At 39.3% G+C, this 24,501-nt stretch overlaps 2 protein-coding genes across 2 annotated transcripts; one reads left to right on the top strand and one right to left on the bottom strand.

The window, feature by feature from the left end:
• Window positions 1-2,869: 2,869 nt before the first annotated feature.
• On the bottom strand, window positions 2,870-6,557 carry LOC123784989 (olfactory receptor 5A1). Its single transcript, XM_045786522.2, has 2 exons — window positions 5,638-6,557; window positions 2,870-2,978 (listed from the first exon to the last, which is right to left on the bottom strand). Exons 1-2 carry the CDS (start codon window positions 6,555-6,557, stop codon window positions 2,870-2,872), a joined length of 1,029 nt encoding a protein of 342 aa, XP_045642478.2.
• Window positions 6,558-22,812: 16,255 nt separating this feature from the next.
• LOC123785340 (olfactory receptor 5A2) lies at window positions 22,813-23,769 on the top strand. Its single transcript, XM_045787073.1, has one exon. It carries the CDS (start codon window positions 22,813-22,815, stop codon window positions 23,767-23,769), a length of 957 nt encoding a protein of 318 aa, XP_045643029.1.
• The last annotated feature ends 732 nt before the right edge of the window (window positions 23,770-24,501 follow it).

Below are 24,501 nucleotides of genomic sequence, written 5' to 3'. Positions count from 1 at the left end.
GACAAATGTTGGTGAGGTTGTAGAGAAAGGGGAACCCTCTCACGTTGCTGGTGGAAATGCAAGCTGGTGCAGCCACTCTGGAAAACAGTGTGGAGATTCCTCAAAAAGTTGAAAATAGAGCTACCCTATGACCCAGCAATTGCACTACTGGGTATTTACCCCAAAGATACAAAGGTAGTGACCCAAAGGGGCACCTGCACCCCAATGTTTATAGCAGCAATGTCCACAATAGTCAAACTATGGAAAGAGCCCAGATATCCATTGACAGATGGACCTATAAAGAAGATGCGGTGTATATATATACAAAATGGAATAGTACTCAGCCATAAAAAATAAAATCTTGCCATTTGCAAAGACATGGATGGAACTAGAGGGTATTATGCTAAGTGAAATAAGTCAATCAGAGAAAGACAATTATCATATGATCTTCACTCATATGTGGAATTTAAGAAACAAAACAGGATCATAGGGGAAGAGAGGAAAAAATAAAACAAGATGAAATCAGGGAGAAAAACCATAAGGGACTCTTAGTCATAGGAAACCAACTGAGAGTTGCTGGAGGGACGGGGGTGGGAGGATGGGGTAACTGGGTGATGGGCATTAAGGAGAGCACGTGATGTAATGAGCACTGGGTGTTATATAAGACTGATGAATCACTGACCTCTACCTCTAAAACTATAATACATTATATGTTAATTAATTGAATTCAAATTTACAAGAAAAAAAGAACCTTTTCAGTGCCTATTAACACCTGTAGCTTTGGACAGTAGAGAAGGGGTTTCCAAAGTCCAAGGTTAGGGGGTGCATTTGGGGAGATGGTTCTCTATATCCCTATAGATGAATCACTACATTTACTCCTGCTTATCTCTGTGAAGGAAGGCTTTGCCAACTCCGAAGTCCATGGCTTTATGAATTTGTCACTCTCTGGGGTGTAGAGGATACATTCTTGCTTATGTTTTCTAAAAACAGAGGTAATTAATTATATATTCTGGTGGTCAGATCCTCAGATTCCCAGAGTTGATCAATCTTGGACTTTTCCTTTGTGGTCCATGAGGAAAACACACAGGAGGGTCTAAAAGACCCAGCACAGGATAAACAACTGATCATAGAAAACCCTGTTCTCCTCACCTCCAAACAACCTGTCAGCATAGAGAATCTCGTAAGCATTGAGTTTCTATCATTCACCAAGTGTCGGGCTGGGCATTTTGCATATGTTAACATATTAAATCCTGCAAACCACCCATTTACGGATCATATGATGGATGTAGAAAGACACTTTGCACTCTCATCATGACCCATACTCTGTTCACGCACACGTCGTGACCTTTCCCTCAGGCGACATAGCACACATACATGGGCTTTCCCTAGATTATGCATATGTGTATGCACATGCATATAAAAAGCAATAAACGATGACAGGCTCATAAGAAAAGCAACTTACTTGTTAAATATACATTAAAATTTTAATCTAACAAGCCACTTACTTATGTTAAATAAATATTTAATGTTAATTTGATATAAGTTTTAAGTTAATATAAAAATTTTAGTTCACTTTCTTCATAAACAGAGCATGGAATTGAACATTTATCACATAGGTAAAATTAATAGTAAAAAGGTACAGAGAAGTTGATTCTTAATTCCTGTTACAGCCAGTTAAGGGGAAGAGAGACACCTAGATGAGGAAATGAGGTATGATTTTCAAGGACTACAAGGTCGTTTCAGTTTTTGCCGTCATGCATAGCACCGAGATGGACATCCTTGGATGTCTGTGCACATCTTAGAATACATTCCTACAAAGACAATAGTTAGGACTAAAGCATGTACATCTTAATGATTTTTTGATACATGTTGCCAAACCTTTAGAAAGACAGTACAGTTTTATATTTTCACCAACTGTATATGAGAGGGCCTATTTTCCTGTACCTTTGTTAGCATTCAGTATTATTTACTTTACACTTTGCCTAGCTAATACAAAATTTTTCTATGGTTACATTATCATCTCTTTGAATATCAGTACAGTTGAGTATTTTCTCATCAAATTATTAGCATTTGCATTTCTCCTTTCGCAAATTGCTTGCTCATAACTGTGCCCATGTTTTCAATTGGTTTATCTTTTTCTAATTTTGTTTGTGAGAGACATTTATATGAACTATTGTGTACTACATGTGGCGTGCATATTTTCCCTGGTTAAACATATGTTCTTTAACTTTCTTTATGTTTTGTTTGTCATACAGATTTTAACACTATTGTGGTCAAACCTGCCCTTATTTCCTTTATGGTTTGCTTTTAGCATTAAATTTAGAAAGATTTTTTTTTCTATCTATGTATTATTATTTTTTTAGAAAGGGAGAGAGAGAGAAGGAGAGGAAAAGGGGGATAGTGGGAAGGGGCAAAGGGAGAGGGAGAGAGAGAATCTTAAGCAGGCTCCTCACTCAGCACAGAACCCAACATGAGGCTCAATCTCATGACCCTGGGATCATGACCTGAGGCAAAATCAAGAGTCAGATGCTTAACAGACTGAGCCACCCAGGTGCCCAGCATTATAACTTTTAAAAAGCACACAGCTCTTCACTTCTTTGCAACTTGCTTTATTTTTTGCAGTGCACGTGAATTTGAAACTAGAAAGAATAAGGTGTTTTGGATTTTGAAACTAGAATAAAATATTTTGAAACTAGAAAGAGTAAAAATTAAGAAGGGGAGACTTTTTAATTTCTGCCTCAAAACTTTTTAAAAAATAAGTTATTTAATGTTTAAATATGCTCTAGAAAGTGTTTCTGGCAAAACTGAGTTTTGTAAATATTTTATAAAATGCCTTTATACTTTAACCAAGTTAAGTCAGTTTTTCATTTCTAGGGGAAAGAACTATATTTCAGAGATGGAAAATTTCCAAATGAGGGAGAGAAAGCTGGTCTTCAGAGTATTTTGTTCCAGAAACAGTGGATTCATGTTGTGATCCAATGGTCTCTTTTCCTTTTTGTCTACAGTTAAAGAGGAAGGGGGCGGAAAAGGCTAGGCTCACACTTGCTTTTAGGCACAAAGTGGGTTAGATTTCTCAGACTAGGGAAATGGGTACTCTCATACCTGATTGAAGAATTAAGCCCATTCAAGCCAGGAATATGGTAACACATCTCTTACTGCAATTAAGCAGTTTTACTTAAATAAGTTATGCCTGGAGAGAGCAAAGGTGAAAAGTGATTGAGGATTGATGTATAGGGTGTTTTATTTGCTTTCCCCTTTATCTCTAGTTGTATATTATACTTACAATAATTAGTACTGCCAAAGTTTCAAATTGTTATGAATAACAGTTGAATTAAAAACTCTCTTAAATTTTTTTTTAAAAGAGTAATAGATGGGGAAAAGGATCTAATTTTGTTTGGTGTCTCTTTCATTGAAACAAATCTACAAGAAGCCTTCTTAGCCATACACAAGGCAGTAATATAAGCACTATTCTCAGCAAAAGCCAAAATTACTGTAAATGGTGAATCATTCATTTATTAAACAAACACTTATTCCATGCCTACTATATGCTAGACACTGTGTTAGGTTCTGGGAGAACAGCAGTGAACAAGGATCAGTCTCTGTTTTCAAGAAAAAAAGAAGGATCTGGGTTGAGTTTATTCTAACCTACAGAACTGTAAGATAATAAATTTATGCTGTTTAAGCCACTTAGTTTGTCGTAATTGGTTTGTAGCAGTGATAGTAAAGTAATACACTCAGATTCTTCAGACCAAACTATGTAGAGGCCACGTTTTGTTTCGCTTACATGTAAAGCTCCCTCTCAGGTCAGGTGGAGGTCTATGATGTATGAACTGGTTGTCAAATAAGACAGCTAAGGAAAACAAAGGGCATGCATGTGTGTTTTAACTTGAGGAAGAAGAAGGTAAAATGATTTGATACTGAATAATCTGTCGATTTTCTTTAAGGTAAACCTTTTCCCATAATTTTCATAAACGGAATCACTTCTTTTAGGAAGAAAGAATAATTATCCTTAGTCAAACTTACTCATTTGGATTAAAAAAATACCAGAATTCAGGCATGTTAATTCTAAGTTTCAAGGGAATAATCTATTCTTAGGTCCCCAAGTCTGCTCTTTTGGCCAGTCTGGCCCCTCCATTGGATCTTACATCTGAAATAATCATAGAGGCTTCCTCACATTATCCTCTGGCAGCTGGGGAAGATTAAACTAGAGCTATCTGGGGCATAGAATCCATCAATAGAGGTGATTCTCAGAATTTCCAATATGCCATATAGGTCCTAATATTCACAAAGGCAACTGATAAAGGAACTTTAGGAAAAGTTACCTATTGGGTAATACTACTGGGTGTTATTTCTATGGGTCATTTTAAGTTTGCTTGACTTTGGGAAAGAATTTAGAAGACCAGAGACAAACATCTTTCCTCCCCATGCATCCTTTATGGTCTTGCAGACATGAAAGAAATAATTGATCCACCTATACGAACAACAAAATCAAATAAAATCTTTTTACATACTCAATAGACCCACACTATTGGAAAGTGAGTGTGCTGGGAAGGGGACAGAGCAACAAATGAATGAGAGAGGGATTTGCCAGCAGGAATTGTTGTGCTGGCCAACTCCACTGTGATAACCCTCCATGAAGGAGGGCTGACCTGGAGGTGAGAGCCTGAGTGTACCTTCCTGAGATGATAGCAGATAATACTCATTGTAGGTCTTCAGGGGTTAATCTATTAAGAAACAAGGATCTTATAGGAGCAATGGGTTCAGATAGAAGAGAGCAACTGGAACTCAGAATGTGGTGAGAAAAGGAGGGCATGCTGTGAGATGGAGTCAGGGGCTGAACAGGTGGAGGGATGACATGGTAGAAATCAAGGAGATACTGAGCAAGTAGGCAGTTTAGGTGACTGAGACTGGGAAGAAGAGCACTGATGTGATTCTGTGGGGTTCAGAATTTCTAGGCCCCTACATAGCTGAGATAGAAAGGTAGCCAAAGGTAATATCCTTCAATCTTAGCAAATTATTCAGTAGTCATAATGGGAGTCCAGCAGGGATGCCTTGGAAGAGTGTTTAATGGAGTAGGCATCTTGTTCTTTTAATTCACCTCAACCATACACAGTGTATCTTTTTGGGTTCTGCCATTTACCGGTAGTAAGAGTCATACATTTGTACAACATCAGGGCTGTTTGTGGTTAAATGTGGAAAGTAACATTTGGGCAGAGCATGGGATCTGGAGTTAGGAAGACCAGGGTCTGAATGGGTTCTGCCTCTGACTTCCCATATGGCCCTGGGTAAGTCAGTCTTCCTTAGTGGGACTGCATTTCCTCATTTGTAACAAGGGGATGGTGCTACGTGCATCACAGAACTGCAATGAATATTTAATTAAATAATGTGCCTGGTACACGTTAAGCACTTAATAAAAGGTGGTTGTTATAATACCAGCTGTGAGGACAGGGTATCCTGGGGTGGTGTTTCTGCTAAAGTAATCTCTTCCCCCTTTTGACTATCCATGGTGGGGTCAGCAGGTAGATGGCCATGCACACAAGATGTCTCCCTTGTCAATGCTAGAGGTGAAGGTAGATGCCAGGGATCATTTGTCTCTGTCAGTCTGGAGACATATACGTTCAATCACGAACTAGGAAAAACACTTTCTTCTTCTCCAACACCTTCCACAGGGCATCTTTGATCTCTCTGTTCCTCAAACTGTAAATGAGAGGGTTCAGCATGGGGATCACCAGCGAATAGAACACAGACACCACCTTGTCCTTGCCAAGTGAGTAGCTGGAGCTGGGTCGCAGGTACATGAAAAGGGCCGTCCCAAATAACAGAGTCACCACCATCAGGTGCGAGGCACATGTGTTGAAGGCCTTCCTTCGGCCTTCCACTGAGCGGATCTTCAAGACAGCAGCTCCTATGTAACTGTAGGAGATGAGGAGGATGAGGAATGATGTCCCCGCCACAGTGACCACCACGAGAAAATTCACCACTTGGCTAGGGAAGGTGTCAGAGCAAGAAAGTGCCAGGACTGGTGGGAGGTCACAGAAGAAATGGTTGATGATGTTGGGTCCGCAGAAGTGGAGCCGGAATATGGAGCTGGCCTGGACCAGGGAACTCAGGAAGCCACCGGCATATGCCCCAAGCACCATGCGCGTACAGAGGCCCTGGGACATGATGGCCGTGTAGAGCAGGGGATTGGAGATGGCTGCGTATCGGTCGTATGCCATGGCCGTCAGGAGGAAGCACTCAGTGAAACCCATGCTGACAAAGAAAAAAAACTGAGCAGCACAGCCCAAGAATGATATGGTCTTTTGCTCCTGGAAGAAATCAGTGAGCATCTTGGGGGCCACTGTAGAAGAGTAGCAGATGTCAATGAAGGACAAGTTGCTGAGGAAGTAGTACATGGGTGTGTGCAGACGGGGGTCACTTCTGATCAGAAAGATGAGAGCCAGGTTCCAGGCCAGCGTCACAAGATAGATACACAGGAAGGTCACAAAGAGAAGAGTCTGGAGTTCTGGATGGTCTGCAAATCCCAGGAGGATGAACACGGTCACTGAAGAGCTGTTCCAGGCCTTAGTTGTGGACATGTTTCCCATGGACCACGAGGACAAGATGCAGACCTGGCATAATAATGATAATCCACATTATGGGTGACGTCAGTCAACAAAAAATTACAAAATGCACGAGAGGGAAGATCACAACTTTATGCAAAGATTCTTTCTCTCAGAAGGCAATTTTAGTCATTGTCTTAAATATTTGTTTTCTTTTTACATAGTACAGCGTGAATGACGTGAGCTCAAGCCTTGGATTCAGACTCCCTGTGATCAGCTCCTGTCTCTACCACTTAGTAGCTGTGTCACTTTGGGTGAGATATCCAACATCTCTAGGCTCCAATTCCTTATCTTCCAAAATGGGTGACAGTATCTTCTTCATATATTTGTTTTAGGAATTAAATAAGGCAAAGTATGTAAAGTGACTGACACATAGCGTGTCCCAGGTGAAAGTTGCAGGACAGTTCTGGGTGTCCCAGATGAGTCATGTCATGCCCTAAATTAACTAGTCATCCAACTTTATTCAAATTTCAATTCTGGAGCAGGGAAATTAATGGAGGTTCAGCTCTGAAGTTGTGAAACAATCAGACATTTACAATGTTTTTAATCCAAAGGATTAGACCAGATGTACACAGAAGTGCTCTCGTATTAGATCTGAATACACTAATGTAGTTCCAATTTCAAATTTCTCTGTAGTCAGAGCTCTAAGCTATTGACTTGTTAAGAAATGGGGACTCTGGATTTAGACAGCCTGGATTCAGTCCCTAGGTTTACCACTTAGTAAAGGTGTGATCTTGGGCAGGTCACTTGGACATTCCATCTGTCTCTGTAAAATCAGAGATAATGATAGCACTTACTTTTTTACTAGGATCTATATTTATCTATCTATCTATCATCTATCTATCTATCTATCTATCTATCTATCTATCTATCTATCATCTATCTATCATCTATCTATCTATCTATCTATCTATCTATCTATCTATCTATCTATCTATCATCTATCTATGTATATCTATCTATCATCTCCTTTAGGACATATCTGACCTATAGTAAGTACTCTGTGTTTATTGTTGTTGTTGTTGTTTAAAACTAAATACAAAGTGTCCTTGATCAAATTCTTAGAATTTTCAGTGAATGAAGCATCTTTCAGGATCAGGGATTGATTCCATCCTGTTCACATGGATAAGAATTCCCATCACCCCCTGACACACCCACACTAAGTCTCAATCCCTATAAATCAGGAAAGAATTCCCACTGTCAGCAGATCTCCGATGCTGAGGTCCCGTCCCCAGAGGAGGAAAAGTGTGGTCACAGGGGCCTCGTGGCTCACAGTGAATGACTCTTATAGGTTTGGAAAATATCTTGATCCTTTCTCGGGTCTCAACAATTTCAAAATCAGTGAAATTACCTTAACTGTCTTTTAAGCTATACTTTCAGCCTATTCTACCGACTTCTTAACATATAGAGAACCTCATAAATTCCATTTTATTTTTCAAAATGGAAGTGTTATTTTATGAACTTAAAAGCAGTATGTGAGCACTGTAAATAATTGGATCACTATATAACGGAAATGTTGAAACTAAAAATCATGTGCAGTTCCTGATCAATGCAAAAAAACAAAAAAAGAAAAACCTGAAAATTATGACATTCTATTTCCTGAAATAAGAACTCTTAACATTTTGATGTATACCTGTGCAAATATATGTATATGTGTGTGGGTGTTTGTATCATAGAACAGAAACCCTCTATAAATTCCATATATCATACAAGCCATTCCAAGTCAGTCACTTCACAGTTTGGGAAGTAATTCTCTATTTGCTCTGGATTTTCTTGCTCAGTTTAGGAGAGCCATTTTATTTTTGATATCCTTAGTTTTTCAAAAATCAATTCATATCTACCCATTGCCAGTCAAGGTCTCATTGACCTTAACTTTCTTCTTGAAGTTTATACATAGAGAGATGCCCTTGGAATTGGGGTCCGCTCTCCTCCCTCTTAATGGTTTCTGCTACAGACTTTTCAGTGCTAAGACCCTCAAATTTGGATAGTGAGAGAATGCGAAGCCACGATGCCATCGTTGTGCAGAATTTCAGAGATCCCGCACACTTATCCCAATCTTGTCAGTATGGTTTTACGCTTTATACTCAGAGGCTCTGCAGTGGTCTGTGAAAGGTGTGTAACTTCCCAGAATCAGGAGATGATTCTTTCCCCTTTAAGACAAGAGAGAGACCTGCAGCAAAGTTTGGCATCATCTAGTACAGACGTAGAGCCACATGGAAAAATTGTGAGCAAAACGAGACAGCTCTGCTGGAGCCTTGACCCATTCACGTAGGCTCAGCCCTTAGTCAGGTAGAAACCTGAGGTTCGTGATGTGATTCAAGGTCATTTGGAGCCTTTATTCAGGTTAACAGTACAAGGAGGGGAATAAAGTGGTGGTTATGATTCTGGGCAGGCTTCAGGACAAGCCTGGTTCTCATCCTGACTCTGCCACTGCCAGCTGTGGGATGTTGGGCAACTTACTTAGCCTTTCTGAGTTTCAATTCCTCCATTTGTACAATGGGGATAATCGTGACTTCTTAACAGAGTTGTTGGAGAATTGCTTAAGATAATGTGCAAAAGGATCACGGGTCTTGAGATAAGATCTTTGCTTAACAAATTGGGATTGTGATTGCTATCAGCAGTGAATATTCCTTAAAGAATTCTTTAAGGAATGGAGTCCTATTTGAAAACACTTCCCCTCATGTGGTGGGTTGAAACAAGGGGTCTACTTATGGGGCATGTAGGTTTGTAACAAGTGTTTGGGAGTGAGGTTGAAGACTAATGATCTGGGGGGGCGGAGGGGGGAGGTGTTGATGGGTCAGCTGCAAGTCCGTTTTTGAATGTTGCCATCAGAGGGGAGACTTTCACATTTAAGGATGAAATTTCCCATCCCCAGAAACAGAGAGTGAATCTGGACAAATTGGAACAAAAGGAAAAGCATATCCAGAGTTTTATTCTCGCCCATGGATGCCCTGAATCTTACCCTAGAACATTAAACGGAAGGTATCTTCAGGGCCCCATGGACCACTTTATGTCACTGAACTCTGCTCACAATGAGGTGCTTCTTTTTTTCAGAGAGAAAGAAATCTTCACTGGCAGCAAACTGGGTGGAGAGCTAGTTTGATCTGAATCTAGACCCCCTACGAACCCTATCATATAAGTATAATCAAAAGCAGCTGAGACAAAGAGAGTTCAGGAGGCTCGGTGACCTCAGTGCATTCAGACGCTGAGCTGCATCTTTATGTAAATCACACTAGTCTTTGGGGCCACAGTGAAGACAGGATAACAGTAAAAACCTAGCACAGTAACTTGCACACAGAAGACACTCAGGGAGTGATGGGAAATGATCAAGTTGATTTTCAGTTCAGCTCATCTTTTATCAAATATCTGCAAAAAGTGCTAAGTCTGCCTAGTCTGAGCTTTCACGTAGTTGGTGATGGAGTTAAAAAATGGTATAATGGGAGCACCTGGGTGGCTCAGTCGGTTAAGTGGGCGACTCTTAATTTTGGTTCCAGTCATGATCTCAGGGTCCTGGGATCAAGCCCAGCATGGGCTCTGACCTTGGCGGGGAGTCTGCTTGAGGATTATCTCTCTCCCTCTCCTCTGCCCCTCCCTCCAGCTCTCTCTCTTTCTCTCTCTCAAATAAATAAATAAATCTTAAAAAAAACCCACACAGTATGACAAGGAGAACTTCAGCCAAATTGGGGAGTAGGAGTGGATCATCTGATCTCCCCATCATTCCTGCTCTGGGCTCTGTCCTCTTTATGACGCCTCCTCCCCTCACCCTTGCAGGAGCCTGATGCCCTCAAGGTCTTCTTCCAGGTCTGTCCTTCATCCAAATGTACAAATAATGGATGTAAATGAAAGAGTCCCTTTCGACATAAGGTGAGCATTCAAAAGGCACCAAAATTTAATCCAAAAATTAAGATTCAGATGGTAAAATTCAGGCCACCAGTTAGAATAGAGAAGGAGGGTTTTGGAGGTTAGAGGTCTCTGTGGCGTTTGGAAAATCAGCTGTGTAAAGTCTGCCTCAATCACAGCACTTCCAAATTGCTTTTCAAACCACTTACTAATAATTGGAGCTCTATTCAAGGGCGTAACAATTCCTTCCAAAATTTCATTCCCTCTTAATTCTCTTTTTAGTTGCAAGGGCTCCAACATAGTTCAGGAAGCCCATCAGAGCAGTGTTAAGGTAAGATTGTGGCTGAATTTGGGGAAAGACAGAATTGAGAGGTACATGGAGAAAAACTCAAATCCGAACAACTCCTTAGCCATCTATATGGGCTTGTAGATCTAAAGTGCTCTATAAAGCAAGATTAATGTGGGCATGAAGACAAAAAGTAAAAGAGGAATGACTGCACTCACCCTCTTCCTCTTGTTTGTCTGTCCTTTAGCTGATGCCTGTCTTGAGTTTTGCTTTGTAAGGAGTCTAGTCATGCTTCGGTAACTGCTTCCAATCCCCCACCTGCTAATGAGCTGGGAGAGCAAGCTTGGGGCTGGTTTGTTCATCAAAAATAAAAATATCCGCTTGATGCATAGAATGTGTGTTTGTGGGCAGAAAGGTGGAGGGAAAAAATAGAAAAAAGAGAGAGAGAATCTTCAAGAAGCTCTTCTGGTATCTGCTAATATCTGCGTTTGGGGTCATTTTGAAAATGTTTCAAAGCTGGGATTGGAAATGATTTTGAGAGAGGTTTTTTCCCCTCTCTCCTTGGAGATGTTTCATTACATTTGCCCCTGAGGGTCTTTTTTAAGAGAAAGAAATAGATCACCCAAACCTCACAGATTCGTAGTTAATTGATCTCTGGGGTGGTATGGAGAACAGATACTCATATAAATGCTCTGATGATAAATGCTTATTAAACTCCATCCCAATGGCCAGCTCCTCTGATCCCCCAAGGCTATTCAAAATCGCTTCTGGTAGTCCATGATGAATGACCTCAGGATAGCAGTGGAACATAGAGGACGAGATGAGCGCCTACTCTGCACAAGAAAGCAGAATTGTATATTTATATGCAGAAAAGCTAAATAAGTTGCTCAAAATTTTACAGCTAATAAGAGATTGATCCAATATTTGAATCCGTGATCATATGACACCAAACGCTGCATATGAATGGTGCGTGCATCTGTTTTGGAACGCAACTGCACAGACTCTGTTGATAAGGTCCATCGTACCCCTCCATTCGTAAATCCATTCTCTTTCCACAGAAACCTGGTATCTTTCTCTGAGAGAGACATTAGATACAGGGTTTTTCCTCTAAAAATTTTAAAATTTACTCTGGTATAGCATAATGTAGTGTAAAGATGTAAGACTCTTATTCTATGGAGGGCTACGTACAAATAAAAATAATTTGAAGCTAGACATACAACAAAAAGGAAGTCATTAATTCATGTGTTTGGAGAGGGAGGGAGAAAAAGAAGAGGTTTGATTCATTTGTTTTTTTTTTTTTTAAAGATTTTATTTATTTATGTGAGAGAGAGACAGACAGCGAGAGAGGGAACACAAGCAGGGGGAGTGGGAGAGGAAGAAGCAGGCTCATAGCGGAGGAGCCTGATGTGGGGCTCAATCCCATAACGCCGGGATCACGCCCTGAGCCGAAGGCAGACACTTAACCACTGTGCCACCCAGGCGCCCCTGATTCATTTGTTTCTTAAACCGAGAATATTGAACTTTGATGAGAATTGGAATGGGGGACATCTGAGTAAGCTCAAATGAAGCTGATATCTTTTTTTTTTTTTTGGTAGTAGTTAATCTTGAACTTCCAAGTGATGCTGAACCTTCCTAGCCACGAGCATAGTCTCTTACCCTGTCTGAAGAGCCTACCCTCTTTGGGCTTGGGCAGAAGGATGATTTAAGTGATAAAAAGAAATGGTTCTTTCCAGAATCACTTCTCTCCTCTCAGGCTGCACTACTGTCCTGAAACTAGATGAGTGCACTTTGATTCTTCTTTTGGAATCTTCTGTTTAAGAGTTCCTGAGAGAGATTTAGATCCATGGATGTTTAGTCAAAACAATGTTCAAAGTCTTCTTGGAAAACTCATACTTAACATAATGTTGATTTATATGTGTCTTCAAATGCCTTGATAAGTAGGAGACATTTTGTTTTATTTCCATTAAGATTATTTAAAGTTATTTTTTTTGCTGCCATTTTTACTATATCAATGGTTAAAGATATTTTCATTTTATTTAAGATTCAACACTTTTTTTAAAAGATATATTTACTTATTTTAGAGAGAGTGCAGGAGGGAGGGGCAGAGGGAGAGGGAGAGAGAAACTCAAGCCAGACATGGGGCTCAATCTCACAGCACTGAGATCACCACCCTGAACCGAAACCAAGAGTTGAACTCTCAACCAAGTGTGGCACCCAGGCATCTGATTCAACACTTACAATCTCCTAATGATTCATTTTTTTAAATTTTTATTTATTTTTTGATGTAAAGTTCGATGATTCATTAGTTGCATATAACACCCAGTACACCATGCAATACGTGCCCTCCTCACTACCCATCAATAGCCTATCCCATTCCCCCACCCCCCTCCCCTCTGAAGCCCTCAGTTTGTTTCCCAGAGTCCATAGTCTCTCACGCTTCATTCCCCCTTCTGATTACCCCCTTTTCTTTATTCCTTTCTTCTCCTACCGATCTTCCTAGTTCTTATGTTCCATAGATGAGAGAAATCATATAATTGTCTTTCTCTGCTTGACTTATTTCACTTAGCATTATCTCCTCCCGTGCCGTCCATGTTGCAGCAAATGTTGAGAAATCGTTCTTTTTGATAGCTGAGTAATATTCCATTGTATATATGGACCACATCTTCTTAATCCAGTCATCTGTTGAAGGGCATCTCAGGTCCTTCCACGACTGAGCTATTGTGGACAATGCTGCTATGAACATTGGGGTGCATATGGCCCTTCTCTTCTCTACGTCTGTATCTTTGGGGTAAATACCCAGTAGCGCAATGGCTGGATCATACGGTAGCTCAATTTTTAACTTTTTTAAGGGACCTCCACACTGTTTTCCAGAGTGGCTGTACCAACTTGCATTCCCACCAACAATGTAGGAGGGATCCCCTTTCTCCACATCCTCTCTAACAATTGTTGTTTCTTGCCTTGTCAATTTGGAAGAAACTCAAACACTTGGAAACTAAGAACCATCCTGCTCAAGAATGATTTGATAAACCAGGAAATCAAAAGTCAATTTAAACAATGTATGGAGACCAACGAGAATGAAAACACAACAGTCCAAAACCTATGGGATACTGCAAAGGCAGTCCTAAGGGGAAAATACATAGCCATCCAAGCCTCACTCAAAAGAATAGAAAAATCTAAAATGCAGTTTTTATATTCTCACCTCAAGAAGCTGGAACAGCAACAGAGGAACAAGCCTAATCCACACACAAGAAAGCAGTTGATCAAGATTAGAGCAGAGATCAATGAATTAGAAACCAGGAGTACGGTAGAGCAGATCGACAGAACTAGAAGCTGATTCTTTGAAAGAATAAATAAAATTGACAAACCACTGGCAAGACTTATCCAAAAGAATAGAGAAAGGTCCCAAATTAATAAAATTATGAATGAAAAGGGAGAGGTCACAACCAACACCAATGAAATTGGAAGGATTATTAGAAACTTTTATCAACAGCTTTATGCCAATAAATTAAGCAATCTGGAAGAGATGGAGGCCTTCCTGGAAACCTATAAACTACCAAGACTGAAACAGGAAGAAACTGATTTTTTAAACAGACCAATTAATTATGAAGAGATTGAGACAGTGATTAAAAACCTTCCAAATAACAAAACTCCAGGCCCGGACGGTTTTCCTGGGGAATTCTACAAAACATTCAAAGAAGAAATAATACCTATTCTCCTAAAGCTATTTCAAAAAAATAGAAACAGAAGGAAAGCTACCAAACTCATTCTATGAGGCCAATATTACCTTGATCCCCAAACCAGGCAAAGACCCCATCAAAAAGGAGAATTACAGACCGATTTCCCTCATGAATATGGACACCAAAATTCTCAACAAGAATCTTGCTAATAGAATCCAACAGTACATTAAAAGGATTATCCATCATGACCAAGTGAGATTCATCCCTGGGATGCAAGGGTGGTTTAACATTCATGAATCTATCAGTGTGATAGATTTTATCAACAAGAAAAAGGCCAAAAATCATATGATCCTCTCAATAGATGCAGAAAAAGCATTTGACAAAATACGGCATCCTTTCCTGATTAAAACCCTTCAGAGTGTAGCAATAGAGGGTACATTTCTCAATCTCATAAAAACCATCTATGAAAAGCCTACGGCAAATATAATTCTCAATGGGGAAAAGCTGGAAGCCTTTCCCTTAAGATCAGGAACATGACAAGGATGCCCACTCTTGCCATTATTATTCAACATAGTACTAGAAGTCCTTGCAACAGCAATCAAACAACAAAAAGGGATAAAAGGTATCCTAATGATTCATTTTGAGTTTAAGACTTACCTAGCAATTCCCAGAGAGTCTAATATGTTCAACTATTTTCCGGAAGTATGATATCATTCACAAATACTGTGCATAGTAATGCTGAGCTCAAAATAATAAAAAAATGACAGTGATAGCAATGACTGTTTATAAAATTATTGTGCCAAGATTTGCTAAACATGAAAGTCTTTTAAAAACTATGTCCAATATATACAATGGAATATTACGCAGCCATCAGAAAGGATGAATACCTACCATTTGCTTTGGCATGGGTGGATCTGGAGGGGATTATGCTAAGTGAAATAAGTCAAGCAGAGAAAGACAATTATCATATGGTTTCATTCATAGGTGGAACATAAGGAATAGAGTAGAGGGCCACAGGGGGAGGAGGGGAAAACTGAAAGGGGAGAAATCAGAGAGGGAGATGAACCATGAGAGACTGTGGACTCCGGGAGACAAACTGAGGCTTTCAGAGGGGAGGGGGATGGGGGGATGGGGTAACCAGGTGATGGGTATTGAGGAGGGCATGTGTTATGATGAACACTGGGTGTTATACGCAATTAATGAATCATTGAACATGACATCAAAAACTAATGATGTACAATACAGTGGCTAACTGAACATAATAATAAAAAAACTATGTCCAAGTTAGTTGGCATTTTAATTAAAACATGTACATTAGGTAGTTGTTGTTTAATGAAAGCATATAGTTAGCTGGCCACAATAATAATATGTATTACCACGCATTTCTAATAAGCTGGTATCAGAATTCTGCAGCTGGAGGAGTGTCTTCTGAGACACATTGGTAATTTAAAAATCAGAACAATAACTCGTCCCACTTGAATAGTTTTTACATAATGGTTTTCATGTAGGTTTCACATGTGATCCGCACACAGTCATACCAGGCTGGTACATTCGTCCGAATCTCACAGATGAAGGAAGAGGTGATGTGAAATCAGTGGAAATCAGTGGACCACACAGATGAAAATAGGCAGGCTTCAGACCCATGCCACGTGTTAACACTACCATTTTTAATTCTTTTAACCCGTGTAACATTTCTAGACTGTTCTTTTGTTGTTATGATGCCTCTTTTTAAGAACTTAAAAATCTGATTTGTTTACAATGGTACCTTGACTGTGAACTTGTGACTTACCTATTCTCAGTTACATCACTCTTCTCTAAATATCTTTGTCCATTAGTGTTATTCAGCATTTTCAATATGCTTAGTAAGTTGTCCATCTCCCTGGTCTGGTTTCTTTCCCAGAATTGAACTTCGTGAAGTATTGAGCTAAGGTACTTGAGGGGGCACATGGTACAGTGCTTAGAGCATGGTGGGTTTATAATGTGTTTGAAGATAATCAATTACTATTGCAATGCTAGGTTCTTTTTTTTTTAATAATAATTTTTTATTATGCAGTGCTAGGTTCTCACATGGATTTTAGTCCCCAGAGGTCACCTCTTAAGACTGACCCTACAGTTTAGGCATACTTCCACTAGGTGGCAGCAACATTCCATAGGAGGGTCTAAAGTCGTGGTCATCTGTGCAGATAATGATTGTTAATACAGTTATCTCGGTTATAATCATGCTGTTTGGGTTTTTAGAGGTCTTTCACTTTAGTTTTTTCTGTGTTAGAGTGAAAAACTGAGGCCCAGAGAGGTCAAGAACCTAGTTTCCCGCAGCAGAATGGAAATTGGAGCTCAGGTCGTATAGCTTCCAGTCTTTCCTTTTATGAATATATATTACATAAATATATATTATATATAAGTAAATCTATATATTTAAGACCTCTAAAACCTCTATATGTACTTTTGTCTTGTGTATTATCTTTGTTTGGGATGCCTGGTGAAAAGACTTCGGATCTATAAACGGTTGACATTTATACTCCTCGCTAGAAGAAATACAAACCGAAATAACATTTCAAACTCCAATTTGAGAATCAAGATTGTGTTTTATTGCCAAGCACCTCTGGATTTTTCCCTGGGATTTCTTTGAAACAATTAACCTCATTAAAATAGTTATGCTAAAATAGTAAATGAACATGAGAGCAAATCATATTTCAGGAGAAGCTATCTGCAAACTTTCAGATGCATAGAATCCTAGTGAGATAAATTTTGAGTTGAGTCTTAAAGAATTGCATCCTAAACATTTGTAATTCTATTTGAAGTTTATTTTCTTTTATGTGCTGTTTGCCTTCATACTTTTGATGTTCACTTTAACTTTCTGCTTGAAATTCTTAAATTTAATCACACATGAGATCTGATATTTTAAAGTAGGGGTAATGAAAGTTTATGGTTATATCAAAGTAAATTTAATAAGGCAAATTTCCTTCCTCATTCTTAAATTTTTTATAGAATAGGTTGACAAATACATCAAATGTCCCCACCCTACATTTTCCTATCCAAAGCAGACATTGATAATATATAATTTGCCCTTTATTCTTGAGTTTCTCAGCGTTATTTTGCAGGTAATCATTATCACTATGATCAGAGTTGTCGTGATGGATGAAATCTATTACCATCCCCTATTATTAGCTTTTCTTTTCTTTAAAAAAATTTTTTTATTATGTACCAGCTTTTCTAATCCCAAGAAAATGTATAGATCATAATTAGGGATTTACCTTCTAAATTATCTGGGATCTTAATTCAGTATCAAAACACTTTTGTAGTTAGTTGGGCTTGACTCTCCTAGTTTTGGGATCTCCTGGGCTGGTATGTCCCCAATATTATTCAAAATGCTTCTCTTTAAATGGAGAACTTCCTTGACTTTTCTCCTTCACAGTCTATTTTTGGAGTCACTTACCTCTCTTTCTTTCAATGATCTCAGTTGCTAAATTTCTTTCCCTAAATTCAGCCTGTTACCTTGTGTGTCAAGAATCTCAGTAATTATATTCTTTCATATAGAAGATATTTTTTTAATAATAATTTTTTATTATGTTATGTTAGTCACCATACAGTACATCCTTAGTTTTTGATGTAGTGTTCCATGATTCATTGTTTGCATATAATACCCAGTGCTCCATGCAATATGTGCCCTCCTTAAAACCCATCACGGGCCTATCCCAACCCCCCACCCTCCTACCCTCTGAAGCCCTCAGTTTGTTTCCCAGAGTCCATAGTCTCTCCTGATTCATTTCCCCCTGTTTACCCCCCCTTCATTCTTCCCTTCCTTCTCCTACCGATCTTCCTGCTATTTCTTATGTTCCATAAACGAGTGAAACCATATGATAATTGTCTTTCTCTGCTTGACTTATGTCACTTAACATAATCTCCAGTCCCATCCATGTTCCTGCAAATGTTGGGCAGGGTAATCGTTCCTTCTGATGGCTGAGTAATACTCCATTGTATATATGAACCACATCTTCTTAATCCAGTCATCTGTTGAAGGACATCTCGGCTCCTTCCATGATTTAGCTATTGTGGACAATGCTGCTATGAACATTGGGGTGCATATGGCCCTTCTCTTCAGCTATTTTTGTCATTTAATCAATTTTTAAAAAAGATTTTATTTATTTGACAGAGAGAGAGATAGCCAGCGAGAGAGGGAACACAAGCAGGGGGAGTGGGAGAGGAAGAAGCAGGCTCCCAGCGGAGGAGCCTGATGTGGGGCTCGATCCCAGAACTCCAGGATAATGCCCTGAGCCGAAAGCAGACGCTTAACAACTGAACCACCCAGGCGCCCTATCATTTAATCAATTTTTATTTTCCGACTAAGGTTTGCTAACTTGATCTTCATGAAACAGATTAAATCCTTTTTGTAAACTTTATTCCTGTAGAAAAAGTTTCAAAAAACAGGAAATCAGTGTCTCAAAATTCTAGATTTTCAGAGCTTGAGGGATCCTTGGAAAGTGAGCTGAATTTACTCAGGCCAAGAGAGGTGGGGGAGGGGTTAATTGACTTGCCCACAGCCACATGTCCAGGTCATGGCAGTGCTGGAAGTAGCACCCAAAATATTAAAGGGCAGAGAAACTGTTTTCATCACAATAAAATGTCAAATAGATAGGAAAGAGGTCTTGGCCACAGCCCTAGAGACAGAGTTAATGACGTTATTACTCAACATTCATCGAGTGATTTCTATTCATCGGGCACTGTGCTAAGACATTCTTATTCATATCTCATTTCATTATCACAACAACCTTTTGAGATTGGTATTATAATTATTACACCAGTGTTATAAGGGAGAAAATTAAAAATTAAAAATTTGTGTATGTTTATATAGATAAAATGGCAGAGCCAGAATTTGAACCCAACTCTCTTGTGTGTGGTTTACTTTCAGTGAAGGGTCTCAAAGTGGAAGGCTGCCCACCAAAGCAAAAGGACGTCTTCCTGGACCCAGGAAAAGCTCAGAGGAGAATAAGGCAGGGGACTGTAAATAAGACTCTGGCAGTGGGTGATTGTCCCTGTCCTTATCACCCCAGAGAACAATTAGTGCTCAGAAATGTTTAGTTCTAATGATTGCTAGGCTTTTACTTTGGACCCAGGAGTGAGTGACAGGGCAGCCACATGGAGGAAAAGTGTGGCTACCCATGCCCATTAAAATAATGAACTCCCTAAGGCCATTTTGAAGACTTGGTAATAAAGGAGCAGGGATTCCAGAAGCAGATATTACTCTTCATATAAGGCCAAACTATAAAAAATTGACTGAACCAGAAACCAGGCATAGAGCAGTGGGAAATACAGATAAACTGAAGTTCGTAAAAAATGTTAGTGGAGGAAAGCAACCAATAATTCTTCCCTAGGATGAGATCTCAGGACTCTTCTGCCTGAAATCATTCAGTAAGTTCAGCTCCTTCCTTCCCACCTCATTCACCCAACAAATGACAATTATAACTTATAGCCTATTCCGCATTTCATCTGTAAAAGGGACAGAGTAAGTCTACCCGCTACCAGGGAGGATTAAATGAGTTAATATAAGTTGAGTCCTGAAAACAGTGCCTGGTACTCAATAAGCCTTGAATACATGTTTGTGATTGTGTTATATATGGCGTATTATATTATTATAATTGGGCACACGTTATAAGCCAAACGCTCTGCAAAGCTTCTGCAGATAAGCAGTGAAAAAATTCATTCATTCAACTAATACTTACTGTGCCTATGTCACAATCACTGTTCTAGGTTAGCGATAGGACAAATCAATAAATAGATCAATAAACAGATCTCCCAGCCTGCCTTTGAGTAGCTTACATTCTGGTAGGGAAGATTTCATTAAGATAAGAAACACCCAACTTATGTTATTTCCTCTTTGGTAGGTTCATAGATTGATGTCATAGTGAAGAGCTGTCTTGGCCTTTCTTGATTTTGGCCGCTCAGTCAGTGAGTGATAGTGGGGAGATTTAAAATTTTAGAAAACACAAAGCTAGGAGTAGTACGTACTTATTTTTAACAACTTAATTGGGATGTCTTTAACACATAGAAATTGTATATATTTAAAGTGTGCAACTTGATGTTTTTATATATATGTATACATTGTGAAAAGATCACCACAATCAAGCTAAATAACTTATCTGTCATCTCTATATAGTTACTCTTTGTGTGTGCGTGTGTGCGCGCCCGTGCATGTGTTTTGAGATTTAAGATCTATCCTCTTAGAACCTTCAAATATACAACAAAGTAATGTCAGCTGTTGTTACCGTGCTGTTCATTAGACATCCAAAACTTATTTATCCTGAATAACTGAAACTTTGGACCTTTTGACCAACATTTCCCCATTCCTGCTCAACCCCCAACTACCATTCTACTCTACTTTTATGAGTTTGACTTTTTAGATTCCACGTATAAGTGAGATCATGCAGAACTTATCCCTCTGTGTCTGGCTTATTTCGCTTAGCATAAAGTCCTCCGAATTCATCCATGTCATTGCAAATGACAAGATTTCCTACTTTTTAAATGACTAAATAATATTCCATTCTCTCTCTCTCATCTATCATCATCGTCATTATCACCACCACCATCATCATCACCATCATCTACCTCAAGTTGTCTTTTTTTTTTTTTTAAGATTTTATTTGTTCATTTGATAGAGAGCACAAGCAGGGGGAGGGGGAAAGGGAGAAGCAGGCTCCCCACTGAGCCCGGAGCTCAATGTAGGTCTCGATCCCAGGACCCTGGATGGGATCATGACCTGAGCTGAAGGCAGACACTTAACTGACTGAGCCATCCATGCACTCTGTCTTGAGTTTTCTTTATGCATTCATCCATTGATGGACGTTTAGGTTGTTTCCATATCTTGACTACTATGAATAATGCCACAATAAACATGGAAGTGAAACTATCTCTTCAAGATATTGACTTCATTTTCTTTGGATAAATACCCAGAAGTAGGATTGCTGAATCATACGGTAGTTCTATTTTTAATTTTTTGAGGAGCCTCCATAGTGTTTGTCATAATGATTGCAGCAATTTACATTCCCACCCACAGTGCACAACACTTTTCTCTATATCCTCACCAACACTTATCTTTTGTCTTTTTAATAATAGCCGTCCTAACAGATGTGAGATGATAGCTCATTGTGGTTTTGATTTGCATTTCCCTGAAGATTAGTGATGTTGAGCAGTAGAACTTCTTGTAGAACAGTTTTTAATATGATGAATGATAGCGAAACACAATCGGATAGTTGCAGTTGGTTGCAAACATGCATGGGTAGTCAAATTCCATAAAATGATAAAATTCAGCAACTTTCATTTTACCCCTGAGTCTTCCCCAGGGTACTTCTGCCTTTTCATACCCATCCCATTTATATTTCCTCATTTTGAACTTATATCAGTGCCAGCTTATCTTTCTTAATGTAAAATGTATATGGGCTTCCCTGTCTTAAAAATGATAATCTAGTCTGGCCTGATGACATCAAGGTTGTCCCATGCCTATCCTTAAATGTTATCCTTAAATATCGAATGAGCCCTTTCCAGCTTTTCTTGCTCAGAAAATACTGGTTTCTTTTTGTTCTTGACCACCATGGCTCATCCAATTTCAGTCAACTTTGGTGTTGTTCCACCATTCCTCCAACCATGGAGATATTATTCACAGCCCTTCTATCCCATAATGGTGCTGGTTGTGTTCATCCAAATTTTGGTCTTTTTATGCATTTTATGCAGTTACTTGTGTAAAAACTTATTCTATAATTACAAAAAATTTTCTAGTTCTAAGCATATATGCGATTTATATAATATATGTGTATATTTTTTCTCTTAGTTTTCTAACCTGAAAGAATGGATTATCTTCATTATGGGTTAGAGTTGCTCCCTCAAATGGAATATGTCAAATATTATAGCCTGTTGTGTTTAGCTCCTTTTCCAGATTCTTATACTAAAGATATATAAAATACAAGAAATTCCTAATGTTATTGTTAATCTGGGTTTATATTTTCAAGTCAGAAAGTCTAAAAAACCATAAGAAACCTAAATCTAAAGAAACCTTGAGACTCATCTGACTCAAGCTTCCCATTTTTCAGTTGAGAAAATGAGAATCTGGAGAGGTGAAGTCACTTTTCCACAATCCCTTGGGAGTTAGGAATAGAGCTGAGGACAAAACCCAGATTACTGACTCCCAGTCACTCGCTACTCCAGACAGACCCTCTTCTAATCAGCAAGATATATAGCATACAGATTTTAAATAGTGCCAAGAAATTATCATGGGCGGACTTCCTCCAAGAAGAAGGCATAGCAGGTGGCTGTGATGTTAAGTTGGTGTTAATTGTTTACATGATCTTCCAGGAAATACCCACTCATATAATGACAAACATAATCAAACATAAATGATCACAGGATTGTTTCTTTCCTTTATGCAGGAAGTAGGTCTATGGTTATAGGAAGGAACAACACAATTGTGACAAAATTCATCCTCCTGGGATTTTCAGACCATCTGCAAATGAAGCTTTTCCTTTCTGTGTTATTTCTGGGGATTTATCTCCTGACCTTAGCCTGGAACCTGAGCCTCATTGTCCTCATCAGGATGGACTCCCACCTGCACACGCCCATGTATTTCTTCCTCAGTAACCTATCCTTCCTAGACATCTGCTATGTGTCCTCCACAACTCCCAAGATGCTCTTTGACCTCATCACAGGGCAGAAAACAATTTCCTTTGTTGGCTGTGCCACACAGTACTTTGTGTTCTGTGGAATGGGGCTGACTGAATGCTTTCTTTTGGCCGCCATGGCATATGACCGCTATGCTGCAATCTGTAACCCATTGCTCTACACAGCTCTCATTTCCCATACACTTTGTTTAAAGATGGTGGCTGGGGCCTACATGGGTGGATTCCTCAGTTCTTTGATTGAAACATACTCTGTCTACCAGCATGATTTCTGTGGGCCCAACATGATCGACCACTTCTTCTGTGACCTTCCTCCAGTTCTGGTTCTGTCATGCTCTGATACCTTTACCAGCCAAGTGGTGAACTTCATTGTGGGTGTTGTTGTTGGAATGATGTCTGTCCTTGTGATCCTCATCTCTTATGGTTACATTGTTGCTGCTGTCCTGAAGATCAGCTCAGTTAAAGGTAGGACCAAAGCCTTCAGCACCTGTGCCTCTCACCTGACTGCTGTGACTCTTTTCTATGGTTCTGGTCTCTTCATGTACATGCGACCCAGTTCTAGCTACTCCCTAAACCGGGACAAGGTGGTGTCCATATTCTATGCTCTGGTGATCCCTATGGTGAATCCTATCATCTACAGTCTTAGAAATAAGGAGATTAAAAATGCCATGAAGAAAGTTGTGCCGGAGCATGTGCTTTCTCATGGGCCTTTGTTTTTCTGACCCAAAGCTAATGTTAACAAAGAGGCTGTGAGCTGGGTAAATTGTGCAGATTTTCATGTAGTTTTGGACTAGTTGATTTACACAATGATTTGTGTTGACTAGACTTTTTCCCCCTTTCCAATATTCCCCGAATTAGTTTACCTATTGGTTATGGGAAAACGGTTTGGCCATTATTGGTTTCTAGAATGAATAGCATTGCATATACTAAGATTATAAATGCTCAATTTAGAAGAAAACTTCACCATGACAAAGACTGAACAACCAGGAATATCAAAATAGAGTTTGTGTCTGTAAGAGGAAAACACTGAAAAGAATGTTAGTCTAGCATTCAGGATGGTGATTTTTAAGGTAGTTTAGGGATATATAGCATAATAACCTGAGGAGTGGGACACTTTTTCTAAAAACAGTTGACTTTCCCTCTTATGTAATTTAACATGCTTCCTTTATGGCATGCGAGCACCACAAGGCAGATACCCTCTCCGGTTTGAGAATCCAGCTATTGTGAGCCACTGTGGGTGATGGGGGTATAGAACTGACTCCTTAAATATGTTAAGGTAAAAGAGATAAAAAACCTCTGATTAGGACCTCAGTGACTGAACAACCTCATGGCTATTTCAATCAGCTATACAAAGAGCAGTCCCTGAGATGATTTAAGTAAAGCCAGGGATTTGTCATTTTAGTCCAAAGTAACTGCTTTCCAGCCAACACTCAAAGTTTCTTAGGAATCTATAG

This window comes from Ursus americanus, chromosome 24 (assembly GCF_024610735.1).
Source record: "Ursus americanus isolate L20-20 chromosome 24, mUrsAme1.1.p, whole genome shotgun sequence".
In the NCBI taxonomy this organism is placed as follows: Eukaryota; Metazoa; Chordata; class Mammalia; order Carnivora; family Ursidae; genus Ursus; species Ursus americanus.
Note: the sequence above shows the minus strand (reverse complement) of the source record. Positions and strands in the feature narration are given on the sequence as shown.

What these genes read in the sequence shown, in the direction of transcription:
- LOC123784989 (XM_045786522.2), bottom strand. Translation starts at nt 6,557, where the DNA reads ATGTCCACAACTAAGGCCTGGAACAGCTCTTCAGTGACCGTGTTCATC. An exon ending in AAAGATGCCCTGTGGAAGGT is followed by an intron (nt 2,979 to 5,637) that starts GTTGGAGAAGAA and finishes CTTTAACTGTAG; the next exon opens with ACAAAAAGGAAAAGAGACCA.
- LOC123785340 (XM_045787073.1), top strand. Translation starts at nt 22,813, where the DNA reads ATGGTTATAGGAAGGAACAACACAATTGTGACAAAATTCATCCTCCTG.